A 20,169-nucleotide genomic window follows, 5' to 3' on the forward strand; every position below is an offset into this window, starting at 1 on the left:
GTTTCCTTTGCTGTGCAGTTTTTTATTTTGATGTAGTCCCAATAGTTTATTTTTCTTTTGTTTCCCTTGCTTCAAAGAGACATAACTAGAAAGATGTTGTTATGGCCAATATCAGAGAAATTATTCCTTGTGCTCTTCTAGAATTTTTATGGTTTCAGGCCTCACATTAAGGTCTTTAAACCATTTTGTGTTCATTTTTTGTGTAGGTTGTTAAGATTTCTCTTTTATTCTGTAGCTGTCCAGTTTTCCAAATACCACTTGTTGAAGAAACTGTATTTTTCCATTGTATATTCTTAGATTAATTGATCTAAGATTTGTCTTAGATTAATTAATCATATAATTATAGATCTATTTCTGGAGTCTCTACTCTGTTATACTGATCTATATTTCTATTCTTATGCTAGTATCATTCTGTTTTGATTACTACAGATTTGTAGTATAACTTGAAATCTAGTATTGTGATACCTACAGCTTTGTTTCTCTGTTTCAAGATTGTTTTAACTATTTGGGGTCTTTTGTGGTCCCACACAAATTTTAGTATAAATTTTTCTAGTTTTGTGAAAAATGCTGTTGATATTTTGATAGAAATTACATTAAATCTGTAGACTTCTTTGGGTAGTATAGAAATTTTAACAGTATTTGTTCTCCCAATCCATAAGCATGAAATATGTTTGCAATTGTTTTTTGTCATCTTCAATTTCAGTCATGTTTTATAGTTCTCAGAGAACAAGTCTTTTATCTCCTTGGTGAAGTTTATTCCTAGGTATTTTATTATTTTTGGTGCAATCATGTATGGGATTGTTTGTTTAACTTCTCTTTCTGCTACTTCATTATTAATGTATAGAAACTCAATGAATTATGCATATTGATTTTGTATCTTGCAACCTTACATTTATCAGTCTAGTAGTTTTTTGGTGGAATCTTTAGGGTTTTCTATATATAGTATCATGTCATCTACAAATAGTAAAAGTTTTACTTCTGCCTTACCAAGTTGGATGCTCTGTATTCCTTTTTCTTTGATTGCAATTGCTAGGACTCCCAGTCCTATGTGGAATGAAAGTGGCAAGAGTGGACATCTTGTCTTATTCCTGATTTTAGAGGAAAAGCTCTGTTTTTCACTATTGTTTATGATACTAGCTGATGTCAGCTGTTACTTTATTGAGACTGTTTATCATGAATGGATGCTGTACTTTGTCAAATGCTTTTTCAGCATATTGAAATGAGGATATGGGTTTTTATCCTTTCTTTTGTTGATGGGATATATCATGTTAGATGTTTTGTGAATATTGAACCACCTTGCATCCCAGCTATCCCAGGAATAAATCCCACTTGATTGTGGTGAATGATTTTTTAATGTATTGTTGGATTCAGTTTGCTAATATTTTGTTGAGGATTTCTGTTTCTATGTTCATCAGCAATATTGACCTATAGTTCTCTTTTTTTGTAATGTCTTTACCTGGCTTAAGGATGAGTGTAATGCTGGCCTTGTAGGATGAGTTTGGAAGTGTTTCTTCTATTTTTTGGAAGAGTTTGAGGAAGAATAGGTATTAATTCTTCTTTAAATATTTGGTAGAATCTGCCTGTGAAGCCATCTGGTCCTGGACTTTTGTTTTTTGGGAGTTTTTTGATTATTGATTCTATTCCATTGCTGGTAATCCATCTGTTCAAATTTTCTATTCTTCCTGCTTCTGTTTTAAGAGGTTATACATTTCCCAGAATTTTTTCCATTTCTTCTAGTTTGTCCAATTTGTTGGCATATAACTTTTCATAATATTCCCTTGTACTCTTTTGTATTTCTGTGGTGTTGGTTGTTATTTCTCCTCTTTTATTTCTGATTTTTTAGTTTTCTCTCTCTTTCTCTTTCTTCTCTCTCTTTCTCTTTCTCTCTCTCTCTCTCTCTCTCTCCCTCTCTCCTAGGAGTCTGGCTAAAGGTTTATCAATTTTGTTGATCTTTTCAAAGAATCAGCCCATGGTTTCATTGATCTGTTCCATTATGATTTTTTAGTTTCTATTTCATCTATTTCTGCTCTAATCTTTATACCTCCTTCTTTACTGGTTTGGGATTTTGTTCTTCTTTTTCTAGCTCCTTTAGGTCTAAGATTAGGTAGGCCTATATTGCTATAAACTCCACTCTTAGAAAAGCTTTTGCTGCATCCCAAAGGTTTTACACCATCGTGTATTTATTTTCATTTGTCTCTATGTATTTCCAATTTCCTCTTTGAGGTCTTAGTTGTCTCATCTTTAGTAGCATGTTATTTAACTTCCATGTATTTGTGGTCTTTCCAAATTTTTTCTTCAAGTTGATTTCTATTTTCGTAGTGTTTTGGTCAGAAAAGATGCATGGTATGACTTCAATTCTTTTGAATTTGTTGACACTTGTTTTGTGTCCTAATGTATGATCGATTCTGGAGAATGTTCCATGTGCACTTGAGAAGAATATTTACTCCACTCTTTTCAGACACAATGTTCTGAATATATCTGTTAGATCCATATGATACAATATGTCACTCAAAGCCGCTGTTTCCTTACTGATCTTCTGTTAAGATGATCTATCCATTGATATAAGTGGGGTATTAAAGTCCCTTATTATTATTGTATCACTATCAATTATTTCCTTTTTATTAATAGCTACTTTGTTTATTTGGGTGCTCTCACATTGGTTGCATAAATATTTACAATTGTTATACCTTCTTTGTTGGATTATTCCCTTTATTATTATGTATTGTCTCTCTGTGTCTCTTATTACAGTTTTTGTTTTCAAGTCTATTTTGTTTGATATAAATATTGCTGCCTTTGCTTTCTTTTCACTTGCACTTGCATAATAAATGCTTCTCCATCCCTTTACTTTCAATCTATATGCATCTTTAGGTCCAAAATGAGTCCTTTGTAGGCGGTATATAGACAAGCCTTGCTTTGTTTTTATCCATTCAGTCACCCTACATCTTTTGATTGAAGCGTTCAGTTCATTTATATTCAAGGTAATTATTGACAGGTATGAAATTACTGCCGTTTTGTTACTTGTTTTATGGCTGTTTTTATAGTCTTTCTCTTCCTCTCTTTTCTCACAATTTGCTGGATTTCTTTAGTGGTATAATTAGATTCCTTTCTTTTTATTTTTTGCACATCCATTACTGGGTTTTGATTTGTGGTTACTATCATGTTTGTATATAATACCTTATGCATATAGCAGTCTATATTGAGCAAACAGATGTTTAAGTTTGAACCCATTCTAAAAGCACTAAATTTTTACTCCTCTCCCCCACCATATTTTAGGTAGATGGTGTCGTGCTTGATCTCCTTTTACCATGTGACCCCCTTGACTGATTTTTATAGATATGTTTATTTTACTATGTTTGTGCTTCCCACTTTTCTTACTCCTGCTTATGGTCTTTCCCTTACACTCAATGAGTCCCCTTTTGTATTTCTTGGAGGACTGGTTTAGTGGTCATGAATTCCTTTAACTGTTATTGTCTGGGAAACTCTTTATCTTTCTTTCTATTCTGAATAAAAGCCTTGTTGGATAGAGTATTCTTGATAGCAAGTTGTTTTCTTTCCATACTTTGAATATGTCATGCCATGCCCTTCTAGCCTTCAATGTTTCTACTGCAAAATCGCCTAATCTCCTTATGGGATTTTCCTTGTATACAACTGGGTTTTTTTTTTTTCCTCTCTTGTTGCTTTTAACATACTCGTCATCATTACTTTTTTTTTTTTTTTACCATTTTAATTACTATGTATCTTGGTGTGGAACATCTTGAGTTGGTTTTTGGGGGTTTGTGTGGCACATGGATCTGGATTTGTTCCCTTCCTTAGATTCAGGAATTTTTCAGCTATTATTTATTTAAATAAATTTTCTGCCCCCTTTTCTCTCTCTTCTCCTCCTGGAATCCCTAAAATGCAAATGCTATTATGATTAATAATGTCACTGAATTCCCTTAATCTATCCTCACTTTTTATTATTATTATTATTATTTTATATATATATCCTCACTTTTTGTTATCTTTCTTTCTTTCCACTGTTCAGGTTGACTGCTTTTCATTATTCTGTCTTCTAGGTCACAGATCCATTCTTCTGCTTCCTCTAGTCTATTTTTAATTTCAGCTGAATTCTTCACCTCTGAGTGGTTCCTTTTTTATTTTTCCTATTGTTTTGTTGAAGGACTCACTGAGACTCTCCATTCTTTTCTCAAGTCTAGTGAATACTTTTGTTAACATTATTTTAAATTCTGTATCGGGCTTATTATCTCCATTTCATTTCGCTCTTTTGCTGAAATTTTGTCCTGTTCTTTCATTTGGGACATATTTCTCTATCTACTTATTTTGTCTAACTATGTCTGTTTTGATGTGTTAGGCAGCTATGTCTCCTGCTCTGGAAAGTAGTGACCTTATGAATAAGAGGTCCTGCAATGTCCCCTATTCACCAGAACTTGGCACTTCAAGAGTGTCTCCTCTGCATGTTACCTGTTATGTGTTACCTGTCTATTACCTGCTATGTGTTACCTCCTCTGTCTATTGCCCTACTATTGTGGATTAGGCATGTTTGTCTTTGGTCCAGTTGTCTGCAATGGTTCTCCTTGCCTATTGTGGGCAGGGTTTAGTCCTTCTATTGTTCATGGGCCAGTCTGGAGCCACCTTGGGCTTGAATGGGGTAGACTTGGCCTTTGCCAGCAGTGTGATTGCATGGAACAGCAGGCACTCTTTTGGTTCCCTAAGAAGCTTTCATTGGTGGGTATGGCTACCATCATATCAGATATCTGCCCCCAGCCCACTACTGGAGCCATAATTGAACTGATGTGTTTATCTTGCCCTCTCTCCAAGGCAGGAGTCATTTGGAGTGGTATTGTTCCATGTCAGGATGTTTGTCTCAGGTCAGTACCATACTTCCATGGTTGTGGCACTGATTTGGATGGGCTCTACCAAGGGTGTGTTGGATAGGGTGGGTCAACAAGAGAATGCAAGCACAGGGCACATTGGCACATTTTTTTCTATCATATTTTGTGAATTACACAGTTACTGATCAGGAATTCTTAATAATTATAGCCATAAATTTTTTTACAATCACCATAATTCAAAAATTATGAACATGAAGGTAACACAGAGTCTGAAATCATTTTTTAATTCAAAATTTACAATTGAAATCATTCAAATAATGAAAACTTTTTTCTTTCATTGAGATTTAATGGTAAAGCAATTTAGAGCCAATTTCATGTTTTCATTTCAAATACTTCAAAATAACAAAGAAGCCCTAATTTGAAGAAGGCTTGTACATTCTTAGAGCAACCGCACTAGTTTAAATGGTACTAACAGGATACATCAGCTGGAAATTGTCAGGAGTATCTGAAATGAGGAAACAGATGTTGGTCATCTTTCTGAAGCAACTTCAGGATTTCCTGCCTGGCTTCCCACTACCACAGACAGCAGTACCTATGGGTGCTCCTTGGGCACCTAAAACACAAACTTCTCCAGTAGCTCCATGAGTCTCATCTTCCTTGTCCTGGAGGCCTCACTGCTGCTGGACCTTCTACTCTACAATCCTGAGGGGTCAAAGTTTCTGACTAGGAAGGAGGCAATATCCATCAGCAGAGCCCTCAGGCTTTGACATTGCTAAAAGAGGTATTCTGGAGAACAGGCCATTATCTCTATTTGAGAATTGCCCAGAAGTCCTCTTAACGTGCAAGGCCAAAAACAATATTATATTAACTCCAAAACAACCAGTTGACTCAAATGGAAATCTATTCCATGACCTGTAGTTCTGAGAAAATTTATTAGAAGCACAGAAAATTATTCTCTCCCTCATTATTTCCTTCCAAGTTAAATGAGTTCCACTGAGGGTAGAAATTATTGAGCCCATGTTCATATTCTGTGTCACAGGTTTAGGATTGGATCCTTTGAGACTCAATATTTTGCCCAGTTTATCATTTTACAATAGGAATTCCTAATCCCCAATGCAGAGGAATGAGTGCCTCCATTTATCATTTCCTTTATCATCTTCTGGAGTCTATGCACAGTGCTAAGAGGAAAGTTTGGGGCATAGTCACTTGCCATTTCTAGCACTTTCTTAAACTCTTGGGGACTGCATGAGTAAAATATTAAATCATACTTTTAGCACTATCCAAACATGGGGATTTCACTTCTGTAAAAGGATGTTCTGCAAAGTGGTTAAGAAAGTAGGAGTGGACATTCAAGTCAGACTGAGATTAAATCTGAACTTTAATATCCTCAATTGTGAGACTGAAGACCATAATATAAATTCTCTGGCCCTTGTATGTATATTTTTATATCTAGATACACCTATGTATATCTATAAAATGAATTTAAAGGATTAATCATCCCATATGGTTGTTGTGGGGATTAAATGAGTTAAATCATATAAAGTGTCAGAAAAAAGACTGACACACAAAAAGAGCCTGATAAGTGTTAATACCCCTCCCCTGTTCCCAAACCATAGTTATTATATCAAGGTTCTTCATCCCTGGCACTACTGACATTTTGGACTAGATAATTCTTTATTGTGAAGCTGTCCTGTGTATCATAAGATGAAAGCATCCCTGGCCTCTACCCATTAGATTCCAGTAGTAACCCCCTCCACCAGGTGTGATGACAATCAAGATGTTCTCTAGACATTGGCATGTGTCCCTTTGGTGGCAAGATCACTTATATTGAGAAATGCAGATCCATATATAGATCTGTATCTACATGTATATGTACTTCCATAAATGCCCCTCAGAAAGTTCTATATTATGTCTACTTATATGCCTTAAGCCCAAAGTGCCCAAAACTAAAGTCAGAATTTTCTGATGATTCCCACTGCTCCTCCTCCAGGTCATCATTTTCCGCATTATTTCCACCATCATCCAGGCAACTAATCTACAAACTAAATTCAAGAAACTTCTTGCTTACCATCTTCATCCAGTCTCCAAATCCCAGAGAATCCAACTCCTTGAAAGATTTGGCCTTCCCTCTTACACAGCTTCTATATTCTCTCTTCATCTCCAATTCAGATTACTCTAATAGTTTTCTAACCTGAACTACTACCAAGATGAGAATTTGTAACTTTTCCAACCTGTACCATCACTGTACAGACATGCACATCCTCTTCTTGCTCTCTATTCCTAATTCCTACTATTGTATGATTATAATAATAAATCAGGTGAGTGGGTGCCATTTTTAATCCCTTTTCTGTCATGTTAGTGATTTCAAGAAGAAATAGAGACAACTTGCTTACATTAGTCTTTCATCCTTAACCAGAGTCCTCCACTGTACTTTTAGGATGAAAGCTAGGAGAACACTAAGTCCATAGGAACCTGAACCCTGGAATTTAATGTTCCAGGTCTTGAGAGTTCTATTCTACCCAAAGTAGATGGTACATGAGTGCTAAAACTCCATAAATAGACACTCTTTATTTTAGAGGTCTTCCTGGCTCATTTCATTTAATGAACAATTTTTGAGCATTTAGACTGCAAGACAGACTGAACACACACAGAATGAGGTATAGGCCTTGACCTTATGATTTCTCAGTATAATTAGAGAGAAATCTAAGGACATAGATTTATACCACTATTAGTTATTGTTAGCTAGTCACAGTGCTAGACTCTTTATCCACCTTCCCTCATATCCTCCTTGATGCCCATCCTCTAAATTAGGCAGGAAGGATTAATTGACTGTTCCATGTTCAAAACAGCAACTGCCAGAACAAGATTCATATTTTCGTGTCTATGGATCCAGAATTAATTTCTTTTACTACTACATTATGCAGAATTGTGTGGTATATGTGGAATATTTTGTAGATTACATTAAGAATCCTTCAAATTAAGTGACAGAAATTCAAAGTGAATCTAACTAAATAAGCCAGCCTATGCCACAAAAGTGGTAAATGAAATCAGTAAATTGAGGATGTACTTGGCTTCTTGTATGGATGTACAGGACCAAGTCATTCAAGTGTGTGTCTCTCTTCCCACTTTTTGTTCTGCTTAGTTCTACACAGTTTTAATCTCAGAAAGGTTCTCCCAAGGTAGCAAAAAGAACCAACAAAATTCCTAGACTTAATCTTAACAACTCAGTAACTCTAGGGAGAAAAGAAAGGTTAAAAAAATAGTTATGATAGAAAACACAAATCAAATGTCTACTATTGACTAATCACTGCCATTGAGGTTTGGAATGTGTTGATTGGACAAGATAATGTCTCCTAAAGTAAGTAAATCCACCTATAAAAATCACATAAAATGTGCTACCTGTATCATACACAGTATAATCAGAAAAACAAATGGCATAATATGTGTTTCTTAAAGAGTCTATTTAAAACAAAGAATTGGTTTATTCTGTATTGTAAGGGGGAAAAGAAAAAAGTTGAAAAATACAGACTAACTACAGAAAATAGCTACTACTCTCACAACTGGTAAAACACATGAAAAGAGGAAGTATAACCAGATTCTAGAATCTCCTCATCTAGAGGAGAAGCTCTATATGCCTGTGTTTGTATGAATGGAGGGTTTCAAGGTGCCCCACATATGGTGCTTGGACCTCTGAAGTAGAGGCTCAACCCAGGGCGGGGCCCAACATGGAAGAAGACCAATGAGCAGGCCTAACAAGTGCTTAAACCTCTCAAGTGGCATAGCCCATGCAATGAAGCGAGGAACGACAGTATAGCTGCCAAAAGAGTGTTGTGCAGCTACTGACTACACATCTAAGGAGATGCAGAAGGTTAAACACATTTCCATGGGCCTATTGGCCATTTGCATGCCTTTTGGGGGAATATGTCTTTCAAATCATCTGAATATTTATGATATATTCTTTTATTGTCAAGGTATCTTTCAGTTTTTATCTTGTTATATATTATGGTTACAATACCTTTATCAGATAAATGTATTGCAAATATTCTTCAAATCTGTGGTTGCCTATGAATTTTTTTTGTAAACAGATGCTCTAATTTTAATGCAGTTTATTTTATATTTTTTTTTCTTTTGAGACTAGTGCTTTCTAGAATATGTTTTAGAAATCTGTCTACACCAACATACTTTCTATGTTTTCTTCTAGAAGATTTATGTTTAAACTTCATGTGTGCAGTGTGATCCATTTAAAACTAATCATTGTATATGGTGTGATATGGAGATGATATTTCTCAAGAACAGTATTTTCAGCATGATTGCTTTAAAAAGTTTCCTATCCCTATTGATTTACTTTGTTGCCTGGTCAAAAATCAATTGACTATATAAGTAAGGGTCTCTTTCTGAAGAGAAAAGAGACTGTACCATGACTTATCTATCTTAATAACAAAACCAATCTATCTGCATTATCAGAGGATATACCTAAGTGTTAAAATCAGTTAGTGTGAAGTGTAAATCTTCTGTGTCATGTAGAGTTCCACAAGAAGCAGATGCCAAGAAATAATTACACCTGCAAGACATTTATTGTGAAAGAGTTGTGAAGGATAAAATCGGAGGGAGAAGGAGCCAGTGATAAAGGCCTTCAGACTGAGTTGAAACTCTGACACCTAAGAAAGAAGAGAGAAAGGAAGGACACAGTAGGAAAATCTCGGACTATAGTGCAGTCCCAAAAACTCTCTGTTTAGGATGACAAGAAGTCCCTATGAAAAGATTGCCTATCAGAAGACACCTGTGTTATATAGATAATGGCCAACTCCTGTATGACTCATCATGCTAAGCTACTACCTGGGGACAGACATCTCAGAGTGAGCGTGGACTCTACCTGAACACAATGGTGAATCCAAAGGAGTATCAGCTTTGGACTATCAGTCAACAAAGAGCTGAGCAATACCTCTCTATGATTGCCACAATCCACTCCCGGAAGCAACTTATACCCCAAAGTTCTTTCTGATTTATTTATTACTTTATTATATTTTATTAATTATTATTTTAGCAATAAACATTGTTGTTATTCAAGCAAGATAATCTAATTCTTGTCCTCCCAATATCTGACATTCTAAATATACAAATGAGAAAACATTGAGAAATAGGAACATTATGGGAAACAGAATCTACTTTAAATGCTTATTATCTTATTCATGAGACAAAGTGCTATGGTCAAATATTGAAATCCTAACCCCCAAATATATTAGAATGTGGGACCTTTGGGAGATGCATAGGTCACAACAATGGAATTCTCATGAGTGTGGTTTGTGCCTTATAAAAGACGCTACATGGAGATCACTAGTCCTTTCACCATGTGAGGACATAATGAGAGGTCTGCAAACTACAAGAGTGCCCTTACCTATTCCACCAGGCACCCCGATCTTGGACTTAATGGCTTTCAGACCTGTGAGAAATAAATTTCTGTTTATAAGCCACCGAGTCTGTGATATTGCTATAACAGCCCAAATGGACTAAGACACAGATGTAAATAAGCTCAAAATGTTGTTAGAAATAAAGTTTATTATCATTAACATATACCCTTTTCTCATTTAAAACTTCATTAAATAAGTAAAACAATGTCTGTTTCTCCCAATATGTGGTATTTTCTTTTAAGTGATAAATAACAGACTACAGTGAGAATTTTATGCTCTTTTTCAAAATATTTGATGTTATTTTAGATAGTAATGAAGACAAGTCTTATAATACATCAGTCATCCCCCCATATTTGGATCCTGAGATATATATTATTCCTTTAATCATACTATGCTAATATGATTGTTGACAATAAAAGGTGGAGTCATATGTATTCAATTCAATTTAAATGAACTGGACTGATTGAAATTCTCAAAAGCATGTGGTATGTAGTATAGATTTTGCCATTTTCAAAGGGAACAAGAAAGAAGAGAATAACAAAAAGAAAAGTTGATAAGAAAATAGAAAAAAGAAAATAGAACAAAATGCAAACATCAGAGGGATTTGATTATACTTTAAGCTATATACACAGTTTGTAACAATATGGAGAATAAGAATGTTTCTATAGTATTTGGCACTTTTGTATTTAGGTGAGCAAGCTGTAATTTCAACTTCCTGTGACTTATGAACCTTACCATATTTGTCCAGATTAGAAATAGCCTAGAGACAGAAACAGTAAGAGCAAAAGAAAAGAAAAGAAAAGAAAAGAGTCAATATATTTATTCTTTTCATACACATGTTATTAGTTAGTAAACTGGTATCAGGTACAGAAATATGGAAGCAAAAATGAAACAAGGTAGCTATAAGGAAAATGATTAAGACAAGTCTATTAAACCACACATGACACAATCCACAGAAACAATATTGGTAATGATCAAAACACCTTCTTGAAAAACAATAATAAAAAATTTTTAAACTTGAATTTCTTTACATTATAACTTCTAATTAAAACATGCTTCTACTCTGGATTTTAAGCAAGGTTTTCTGCAGTGTAACTTTGATATCCTTGTTCCTCAAACTGTAGATCAGGGGATTGAGCATGGGTACCACGTTAGTATAAAACACTGAAGAAATTTTTCCCAGTTCCATAGATCCAGAAGAAGAATATTTAAGATACATGAATGCTGCTGATCCAAAAAAAAGGCAAAGAGCAATGATGTGAGAGCTACAGGTACTGAAGGCTTTTGACCTTCCTTGAGCAGATTTGATGTGAAAAATGTTAGTGAGGATGAAGACATAAGAAATCAGAATGGTAAAACTGGGTACTGTGATATTAATTCCCACGACTATCAGAACTACTACCTCATTGACATAGGTGCTGGTGCAAGAGAGTTGGAGGAGAGGAAGGATGTCACACAGGTAATGGTTGATGATATTGACATTGCAGAACGTTAGTCTAAGCATGCACCCTGTGTGGGCAGAGGCTCCGGCAAATCCCATCATATATGCAGCAACAGTTAGCAAGGAGCAGACCCGATGGGACATGGTGACCTTATACAACAATGGATTACAGATGGCCACATAGCGGTCATAGGCCATTGAGGTCAACATGTAGCATTCTGAGATGACAAAAAAGAGAAAGAAGAACAGTTGAGTCATGCACCCAACATAGGAGATGATATTGTCCTTTGATACAAAGTTCATCAGCATCTTGGGGGTGAAAACAGAAGAGTAACAGAGATCAATGAAGGATAGATTGAAGAGGAAATAGTACATGGGGGTGTGGAGGTGAGAATTGAGACCGATGAGGATGATCAAGCCAAGGTTGCCCACCATGGTGATAATATAGATCATCAGAAACAGGAAGAAGAGGGGTTGCTGGAGCTCAGGGCGGTCTGTTAATCCAGCAAGAAGGAATTCAGTCACTAAGGAGTCATTTCTAACCAATATTCTCCTCTTTGGAAATCTGTGAGAACAGAAGAAAATCCCATTAATAGAAAACCCAGCTCCCTCCTTACACGCTGTCATTTATGAGAAGACTCAGAATTCAAATAAATTCTCCTTTGCTTCACAGGGTCAGAATGAACTACCACATGCCCCTCAATATTAAAATCATTCTGTCTTTTGTTGCATGAGCTGCATGTAACAAACAAATGCTCCTGTCTTTACTAGAAGATACAGGGATGCAGTCGCTAGGATGAAGGATACCTGCTGCTGAGCTTCAGCAGTGGGGAGTATCTCCATCATGCCCTCCCACTCATCTGGTCCTCCACTTTCTAGTTCCTGCTCATGTTTCCATCATCTTACCAGATACCTCAGTTCCCCTGTGATGATGTTTTTAAAAGGGAGAGATAGAAAAAGAAAAAATTCTCCTAAGGCATCAACCAATCAGATATTTTGCTTCCTAAAAGGAAATCTCTCATGGTCTACAGGGTTTCCAGATACCTTACTATCAGAATTCACTAAGTAAATTACTGATAACACTTATTGGGGAGACCTTTGGTAGCCTAGGATTTGCACTTAATGGTTTGTTTCTACACATTCTCCTTTGTTCCATCTTAGCTGTACAGAAAATGAATAAAGGAAAGTGGATGTGTTTCCTTTGCTTTGTGGGAGAGCATGAAAGAGAAATATAATTTGGATGCCAATGAAGTTAGTTACATGTAAACTTTTCCATATGTATAGTATATTTCAGGAAAAAAATGTTTAGGGAAAAAAACCAAATCTTTTCTTCCTCTGATGTTCCTATTATCTGGACATGTCACTTGGAACTGCTATAGCTCTCCTGCTACCAGACTGAGGATGAAGCCAACACAAGAAGGATGTGCTGAGAATAATGCAGGCAATAGGGTCTGAGTTGCATACTTTTGAGTTTCTTGTTATTAAAAGTAAATACTTTTCACCATTTTTCAGCAACAGGGTGAGAGAAAAATAGAAACTTGCATAACTCACTCTCCTTCCATTGCGAAAACTCAGTGCCAAGGCTTTGTGAGTTTCACCTCCATTGTCCTGTAAGAACTCGCTTTTACGATATCAAAACTGAGTAGATATAGGCACAGGATCCTCTTTCTTTATTGGTGATAGTGATAGCATAGATCTCCCAGACTGGATGTTCCAGAAGTCAGACTGAGGAGTAGATCAAACTTCTACTTATAAATTTACTAAGAGAATTTGAAGGGAAACCACATAGCTGACATCGGGCCCACCATGTCATAGAGCACAAGGCTTTTGCTCATAAGCCTTATTATTCTTTTAGACCTCATTAGAAATCTAGGCATAGGTCTCCCTTATGATCTTCCCATCATGATAAACTCTACAGGGAAGACATTGATGTCTGAGTTTATACCCTAATTGTGACAGTAAATTTTAATTTCCCATCAGGGATGATATATTCCCCAGGTTTTACAAGAAAGGATCCTCTGCTTGTATAAAGATGCAAATAAATAACATCATTGAAAATGTCACTAATTGCCATTCTAGGTAATACAGTAGTTTTAGCAAGAATTTGTGGACATTTCAGTAAAGTTTATTAAGGCTCTTTTTAATATTTCAAGAACCTTCAAATAATCATCATTTATCCATATTTTATAAACATAGAACAAAAGGATACTCTTGATTTCAGAGATTATTGCTTAATGAGAAGTTATTTAATAGAATGACAATCCATTATTCCATAAAAACTTTACTTTGGGTTGTTCTCACTCCATGTGTCATGCTTTCAATGTGTTAAAGTTAAATCTATAAGAAAAATCAGGGTTAATAGGCTTCTATTTCTTTTTTTAATTTTTTTTATTGGAGTTCAATTTGCCAACATATAACATAAACCCAGTGCTCATCCCGCCAAGTGCCCCCCTCACTGCCCATCATCACCCAGTCACCCCAACCCCCCGCCCACTTCCCCTTCCACTACCCCTTGTTCATTTCCCAGTTAGGTGTCTCTCATGTTTTGTCACCCTCACTGATATTTTCACTCATTTTCTCTCCTTTCCCTTTATTCCCTTTCACTAATTTTTATATTCCCCAAATGAATGAATGAGACCATATAATTTCAAAAAAAAATATGACTTTAGAACTTCACAGTATATATTAATTTCTACTTGTGCTTGTGAGAAAGCATCTAAAATTTAGCTTTAAATGAGCACAGATTCACGGGTAATTGTAAAAATAATGCATCAATTTCCCCCAGATTCCTACTACAGTGACATCTTCAACAACTGCAGTATAATAGCAAAACCAGGAAACTGAATTTGGTACAATAATGTTAACTTCTTTAGGACTACAGACGCTTAATAGTTTTCAGCAGTTTTACATGCATTGAGTGTATGCCAGCATACTTTCTTGGAAATCTGGTGAACATATCACTCCTGATGGGAAATTAACACTTACAGTCACTTTTAGGGTGTAAACTCAGACATGTTTCTGTCGTGTGTGTGTGTGTGTGTGTGTGTGTGTGTGTGTGTGTGTAGGTCAATGCAATTTGATTCCCTGTATAGATTCATGGGACAAAAGCTACAATTAATATACAGAACTGTTCCATCACCTTATTCTGCCCCTTTGCAGTCATTCACATCCCCTTCCACCTGCATCTCTGTCTTCCAGCAACCACTAACCTGTTCTCCTTCTCCACAGTTGATGCCTTTAGAGAACAATAAATGAAATCATATAATATGTAACCTCTGAGTTTAGCTATTTTTAGCTATTATTTATTTGTGTTTTTTTAATTCTGTGTTTGAAATCAATTTAATTAACATATAGTATGTTATCAGTTTCAGGAATAGAATTTAGTGATTCATCAGTTGCATACAACACTCAGTGCTCATTCCATCAAGTGCTCTCCTTAATGCCCACCACCCAGTTATCCCATTCCCCACTCACGTTCCAGCAACTCAGTTTGTTTCCTAGAGTTCAGCATTTCTTATGGTTTACCTCCCTCTCTTCATCTTCTTTTATTTTTCATTCTCTTCTCCTATGTTTATCTGTTTTGTTTCTTAAATTCCACATGAGTGAAATCATATGGCATTTGTCTTTCTCTGACTTATTTTGCCTAGCATTAAATGCTCTAGTTCCATTAATGTCGTTGCAAATGTCAAGATTTCATTCTTTTGATGACTAATATTCCATTGTATATATACTACATCTTCTTTATCCATTCATCTGCCAATAATAGACATCTGACTTTAGCTTTTTTTAGGATGCCTTTAAGTCCATCCCAGTTGTTATGTGTATCAATGGTTCATTCCTTTTATTGATGAGTAGTATTCAGTTTTTTATAATTCAAGTTTATTCAACCTTCTGTAGTCATTTAAAATTTGTGTATTAATACAAAAATAAATCTGTCTTATTTATGGAAAGTGTTTCAGAGACAGGATCCAGAAGATCACAGTTGAGACCAATTCAACTAAGAATTCTCTTTAAGCCAACCAGAGTCAAGGTTATCATTCTTCCTCCTGTAAGAACATAGGCTGGAACACTCAGAATTTAAGTCAGTCTTGTAATTAGTCAAAGACATGGGGAACACAGGGTATACCGGAACACTACTCTTTCTGAAGTGCACATTAGTAGTCACAATCAAATAGTCAAGAAGAAGCATTTCAATATAATGAAATTTCTATTAGCTACAATTTCTTATTCATTCAACCCCAGTATATATATATATTAGAGTTTCAGAGTTACATACCCATACCCCTGTGGGAAACAAATGTATCAACTAGAGTACAGTGCTTATATACAGGTTTTTTTGCATTTACCCCTGCAATGTATAGTCAAGTAACTGTTTCTGTCACAGAAAGACTTCTAGAGGAAGTCTCGAATAAATGATTTGGTGCTAGATTAGAATCAGAGAGAATATTTATATTTAATATACATATTAAGATACCCAGATACAAAAATATAGATAGATGACTGATAGATAGGTGATAGATAGATAGATAGATAGATAGATAGATAGATAGACAGATAGATGATAGATATATAGACAAGAGTTTGAATACACACAAATATTTCCTACCTCTCTCCACCAAGATGACCTAGAAACAGTGATACCCTAGTAGCAATGAACACACCAGCACCCTGCTCTTGGTTTCTTAATAACATTCTCTAATAATAAGAACTAGGGCTCCTTGGAGAAGTGATTCATTTGGGGGCTGAACCAGGGAAATCACAAAATGATCCTGTAGTATTGTAAGTATCAGAGTGTAAAGAATTATTTTTTAAAAAAGAAGACACAGACATGGTCAAAAGTTCACAGGCTCCAACCTGAGAGCTGTGAAAGAGTAAAGCTGGATCTATTAGAGGAACAAAATAAATACTGTTGACCCTTTAATCACACAGGTTTGAATATATTGGAAATATTTTTTAGAGATTTTTCTCTAGCTTATTTTATTCTAAGAATGCAATATAATACATATAATATACAAAATATGCGTTAACTCTTTATTTCATTGATAAGGCTTCCAGGTAAGTTTTGGAGTTGCCTCTAACCCCCATGTTGCTCAAATATGAGTCATAAGGATATTATTGGATTATAACCCCCCAAAATAAATTCAATATCCATGAATCTACATTGTTACAGGAGAAAAAGAACAAATGTTCCTTGAGAAGAATTTCAAGAATATATGTCTTGATAACTCCTCTCAGGGAAACAGAGCTTAATTCCTCTCCCTTAGACTTAATGACTGGATTGCAAAGGACTGAGTATGAAAAGGGAGAAATATTACATTTTTCTGACAGACACCACCTTATCCAATTGATCAAAGTTAATAACACCAGTGATAAATCATAGTGATATCATGTAGACTTGATATGACAGATGCCTCACTTTACATTATTCTTCCCGAAATGTACAACTCTATCTAATAAGGAAAAAGCATCACGCAAACCCAGATAAGGGTTGGATCCTGAGATTCAAAAGGGTACTGCATAAAGTAAGAACTAGGAACATATTTGAACATGGCTGGAGCTTTGAACTCCCTTGCCTACTTACTACAGATAGCAGTCAATAGCAGTCAGAAGCATTACTAACTTGACATGTTTGAGCTCAACATCTGTCCAATCATTCTCAGAGCTCTTAAATATGTTGATGCTAGAGTAATCCCTCAGATTTCAGGCTTAAGAAATTGAATATATTTTTTTTAATTTCAGTCGACTGACATCTGATTCCAGCCAAGATGGGAGTATGTCATTGCTCTCTACTCTCTTAAACTAAAAAAATCCTGGACATAACAAACAGCAAGACTCTGAAAGGTAAAAAGAAGGCATATCGCCATGGAATATGGGGACTTGGGGAATATAAGTGGTGAATTCCCTGGCTTTTCACATATAACCCCAAGCCACCCGAGACACAGATCTAAAAAACTTTCCTCTAACCAAAGGAATAGAAAAAAGGTAGCCAAGCAGAATACAACACATTTTTTATAATATTCACCCTACAACAGCCAAAAATTAAATGAAAACCTGCCCCACAACCCATGTCAGCAGGGCCAAGCAGAGAGCTACATCTCCAGTCTCCAGTCTCCAGTCTCTTGGTGGTAACAGAAGGCACCCTGATTCCCTTATAGGGATAAGTCAGAAGGGCCACAAGGAGACTAAATTTCTACCTCTTGTCTGGAAATAGGAAGTGGTAATCTGATGCCTCAACCAGCATGGTGTTACAGGGGTTGAGCAACAATCTGGACTCCCCTCCTACTCAGCAACAATAAAATTGAACAAAATGATGGTAATTGGCACTCTTTATCCCCTGCTAGTACCCCCTTGGTCAGTGGGACCAAGTGAGGAACTAGCTTCCAACCCACCCAGTAGCAATGAAGTAAAACAAGATTGTATAAGACAGTGCTAGTTGTCATACTTAGCTCCACTCCCTACTGCTGTCCATCGGATCCATCAGGGAGTTAAACATCTACCTCTCACTTAGCAGCAATGAAGTGCCATTAGTAACTACTCCATTTTGACTGAAGAGGAGTCAAAGAACTGAAGTGGGAGTTAAATTTAAAAAATTTAAAAAGAAGTTAAAAAAAGAAAAAGAACGGCTCCACTTACAACCATGGTGACAAAGACTGATTGGGAACCTGTCTCCCCTCATGAGGCTATCTTAAGTTGTATCAACAACAACAACACACACACACACACACACACACACACACATACACACACACGGGAAGTGTCAGAGGAGGCCTAGTAGAAAGTCAGGACTTTTAATTACCCAGCATTAGTGAGACCACCCTCACTACAGTGTCAGTGGAGAACATGTGGGAAGCCAGAATTCCCATTCCCTCCCAGCAGTCATGAAGCATTTCTTCCCTTGAATGTCAACAAAGCCTAAGAAGGGAACATAAACTTATAATTCAACCTGCAATAATGAGATAATCCTTCCCTTCTCCTACCAGGGCAGTCTTAGGGGAAAACAAAACAAAAACACAGATTACATGGAAGATTTAGGAAGATTTAAATAAGATCCAGAGTATCATACTATAATATTAAGATGGCTAGGTTTTGATCAAAAAATATTTGTCATACCAAGAATCCAGAAGATTATACACTTACAAAACAGACATTGAGATATCAGAGATGTTATAATTACCTGAAAATCATGATAAAGATACACCAGTAAACATTATGAACACATTTGAAACAGATTTTAAAAATGCAAAATCTCAGCTAAGAAATAGAAAATCTCAGCAAAGAAATAGAATAAAGAACAAAAGGGAATTTTTAACTACAATTAGTAAATTAGAGAATGAACTCACCAGTAGAATGGACCAGAATCAATGAACTAGAAGGTAGAAAAGGGGAAACAAGAGACATTACACAATGTGAAGAGCATACAAAAAAGCAACTAGAAAAAAAAATTGAGCAGAGTCTCAAAGGCCTGTAGCACTATAACCAAAAAAATCCAATATTCATGTAATCAGAGTCCTGGAAAGATAAGAGAAGCAGGGCTGAAAAAGTGTTTAATTTGGGGGAAGTTTCAAAATTTCCCAAATTTGGGAAAAGACACAAATATACAGATTCTGATATTTGATACGGTATGATATTTGAATATACAGATTCAAATCCACAAAAATCCATGCCAAAACACATCATAATCAAATTTCTAAAAATCAAAAAAACATGTAGCAAAAAAAGAAATGATACCTTGAGTAGGGGGGCCAGGTGGTCATGGCAGGTGCAGCAGATGGCTCCTCTGGGGAGGCAAGGGTGGCAACAGTCCTCAAATCCAAGGTGACTTTCAGCAGGACATCTGAGGTGGGGAAGCCCCTGGGGCCAGGTTGTCCCAGGCAGCGTGTCGCTGCGGGGGGCTGGAGGCCTGGGTTGTTGGGAGGAGCCACCACTAGGCTGCTCAATGACAACATTCCTGTGGGGGGCCCCACATGAGAGCACATGGCCCCAGTGGCAGTGTCTAGGCTGCCAGAAGTCACAGGGGATGGAAGAACACAGGAGGGTGAGGCCCTTATCTAGAAAAAGAGGCCCAAGCACTGGTTCTCCAAGCAGAATCCAAAATGATGCAGGAGGAGGTGGTGGTCACCATGTACCCAGAACACAAGCAGCAGCAGACTACGTAGCACCTCTTCTGAAACTCAGCCACTGCCATGGCCCAGCTCTACAAAGACCAAGTGTATCAACAGCCTGAACTTTCTCTCTGGGTCGCGCCGCCATCACCAGCCTCTACAAAGCATGGATACCCATCAGTGAAATTTTGACATTGGAATTCAGATTGGTGGCCAGCATAGCAATAAGGATGCATTCATTGGCCTAGGTTATAAAGCTCAGAACTGTTGATAGAGATTTCATCAACTTCCTGTGTGGAAGAGCTCCCCACCAAGAAACTCTAGAGATACCCCAAGACTGACTAGTGTCCCCCAACTTAGCTACTTCAACAAAAACTAGCTCATCA

At 36.4% G+C, this 20,169-nt stretch overlaps 1 protein-coding gene across 1 annotated transcript; it reads right to left on the reverse strand.

The window, feature by feature from the left end:
- Positions 1-11,285: 11,285 nt before the first annotated feature.
- Positions 11,286-19,657, reverse strand: LOC129496955 (olfactory receptor 8B3-like). The gene is made up of 2 exons (XM_055305301.1): positions 19,410-19,657; positions 11,286-12,246 (listed from the first exon to the last, which is right to left on the reverse strand). Exons 1-2 carry the CDS (start codon positions 19,655-19,657, stop codon positions 11,286-11,288), a joined length of 1,209 nt encoding a protein of 402 aa, XP_055161276.1.
- Positions 19,658-20,169: the final 512 nt, after the last annotated feature.

Source organism: Nyctereutes procyonoides, unplaced genomic scaffold (genome assembly GCF_905146905.1).
Source record: "Nyctereutes procyonoides isolate TBG_1078 unplaced genomic scaffold, NYPRO_anot_genome, whole genome shotgun sequence".
Classification (NCBI taxonomy): domain Eukaryota; kingdom Metazoa; phylum Chordata; class Mammalia; order Carnivora; family Canidae; genus Nyctereutes; species Nyctereutes procyonoides.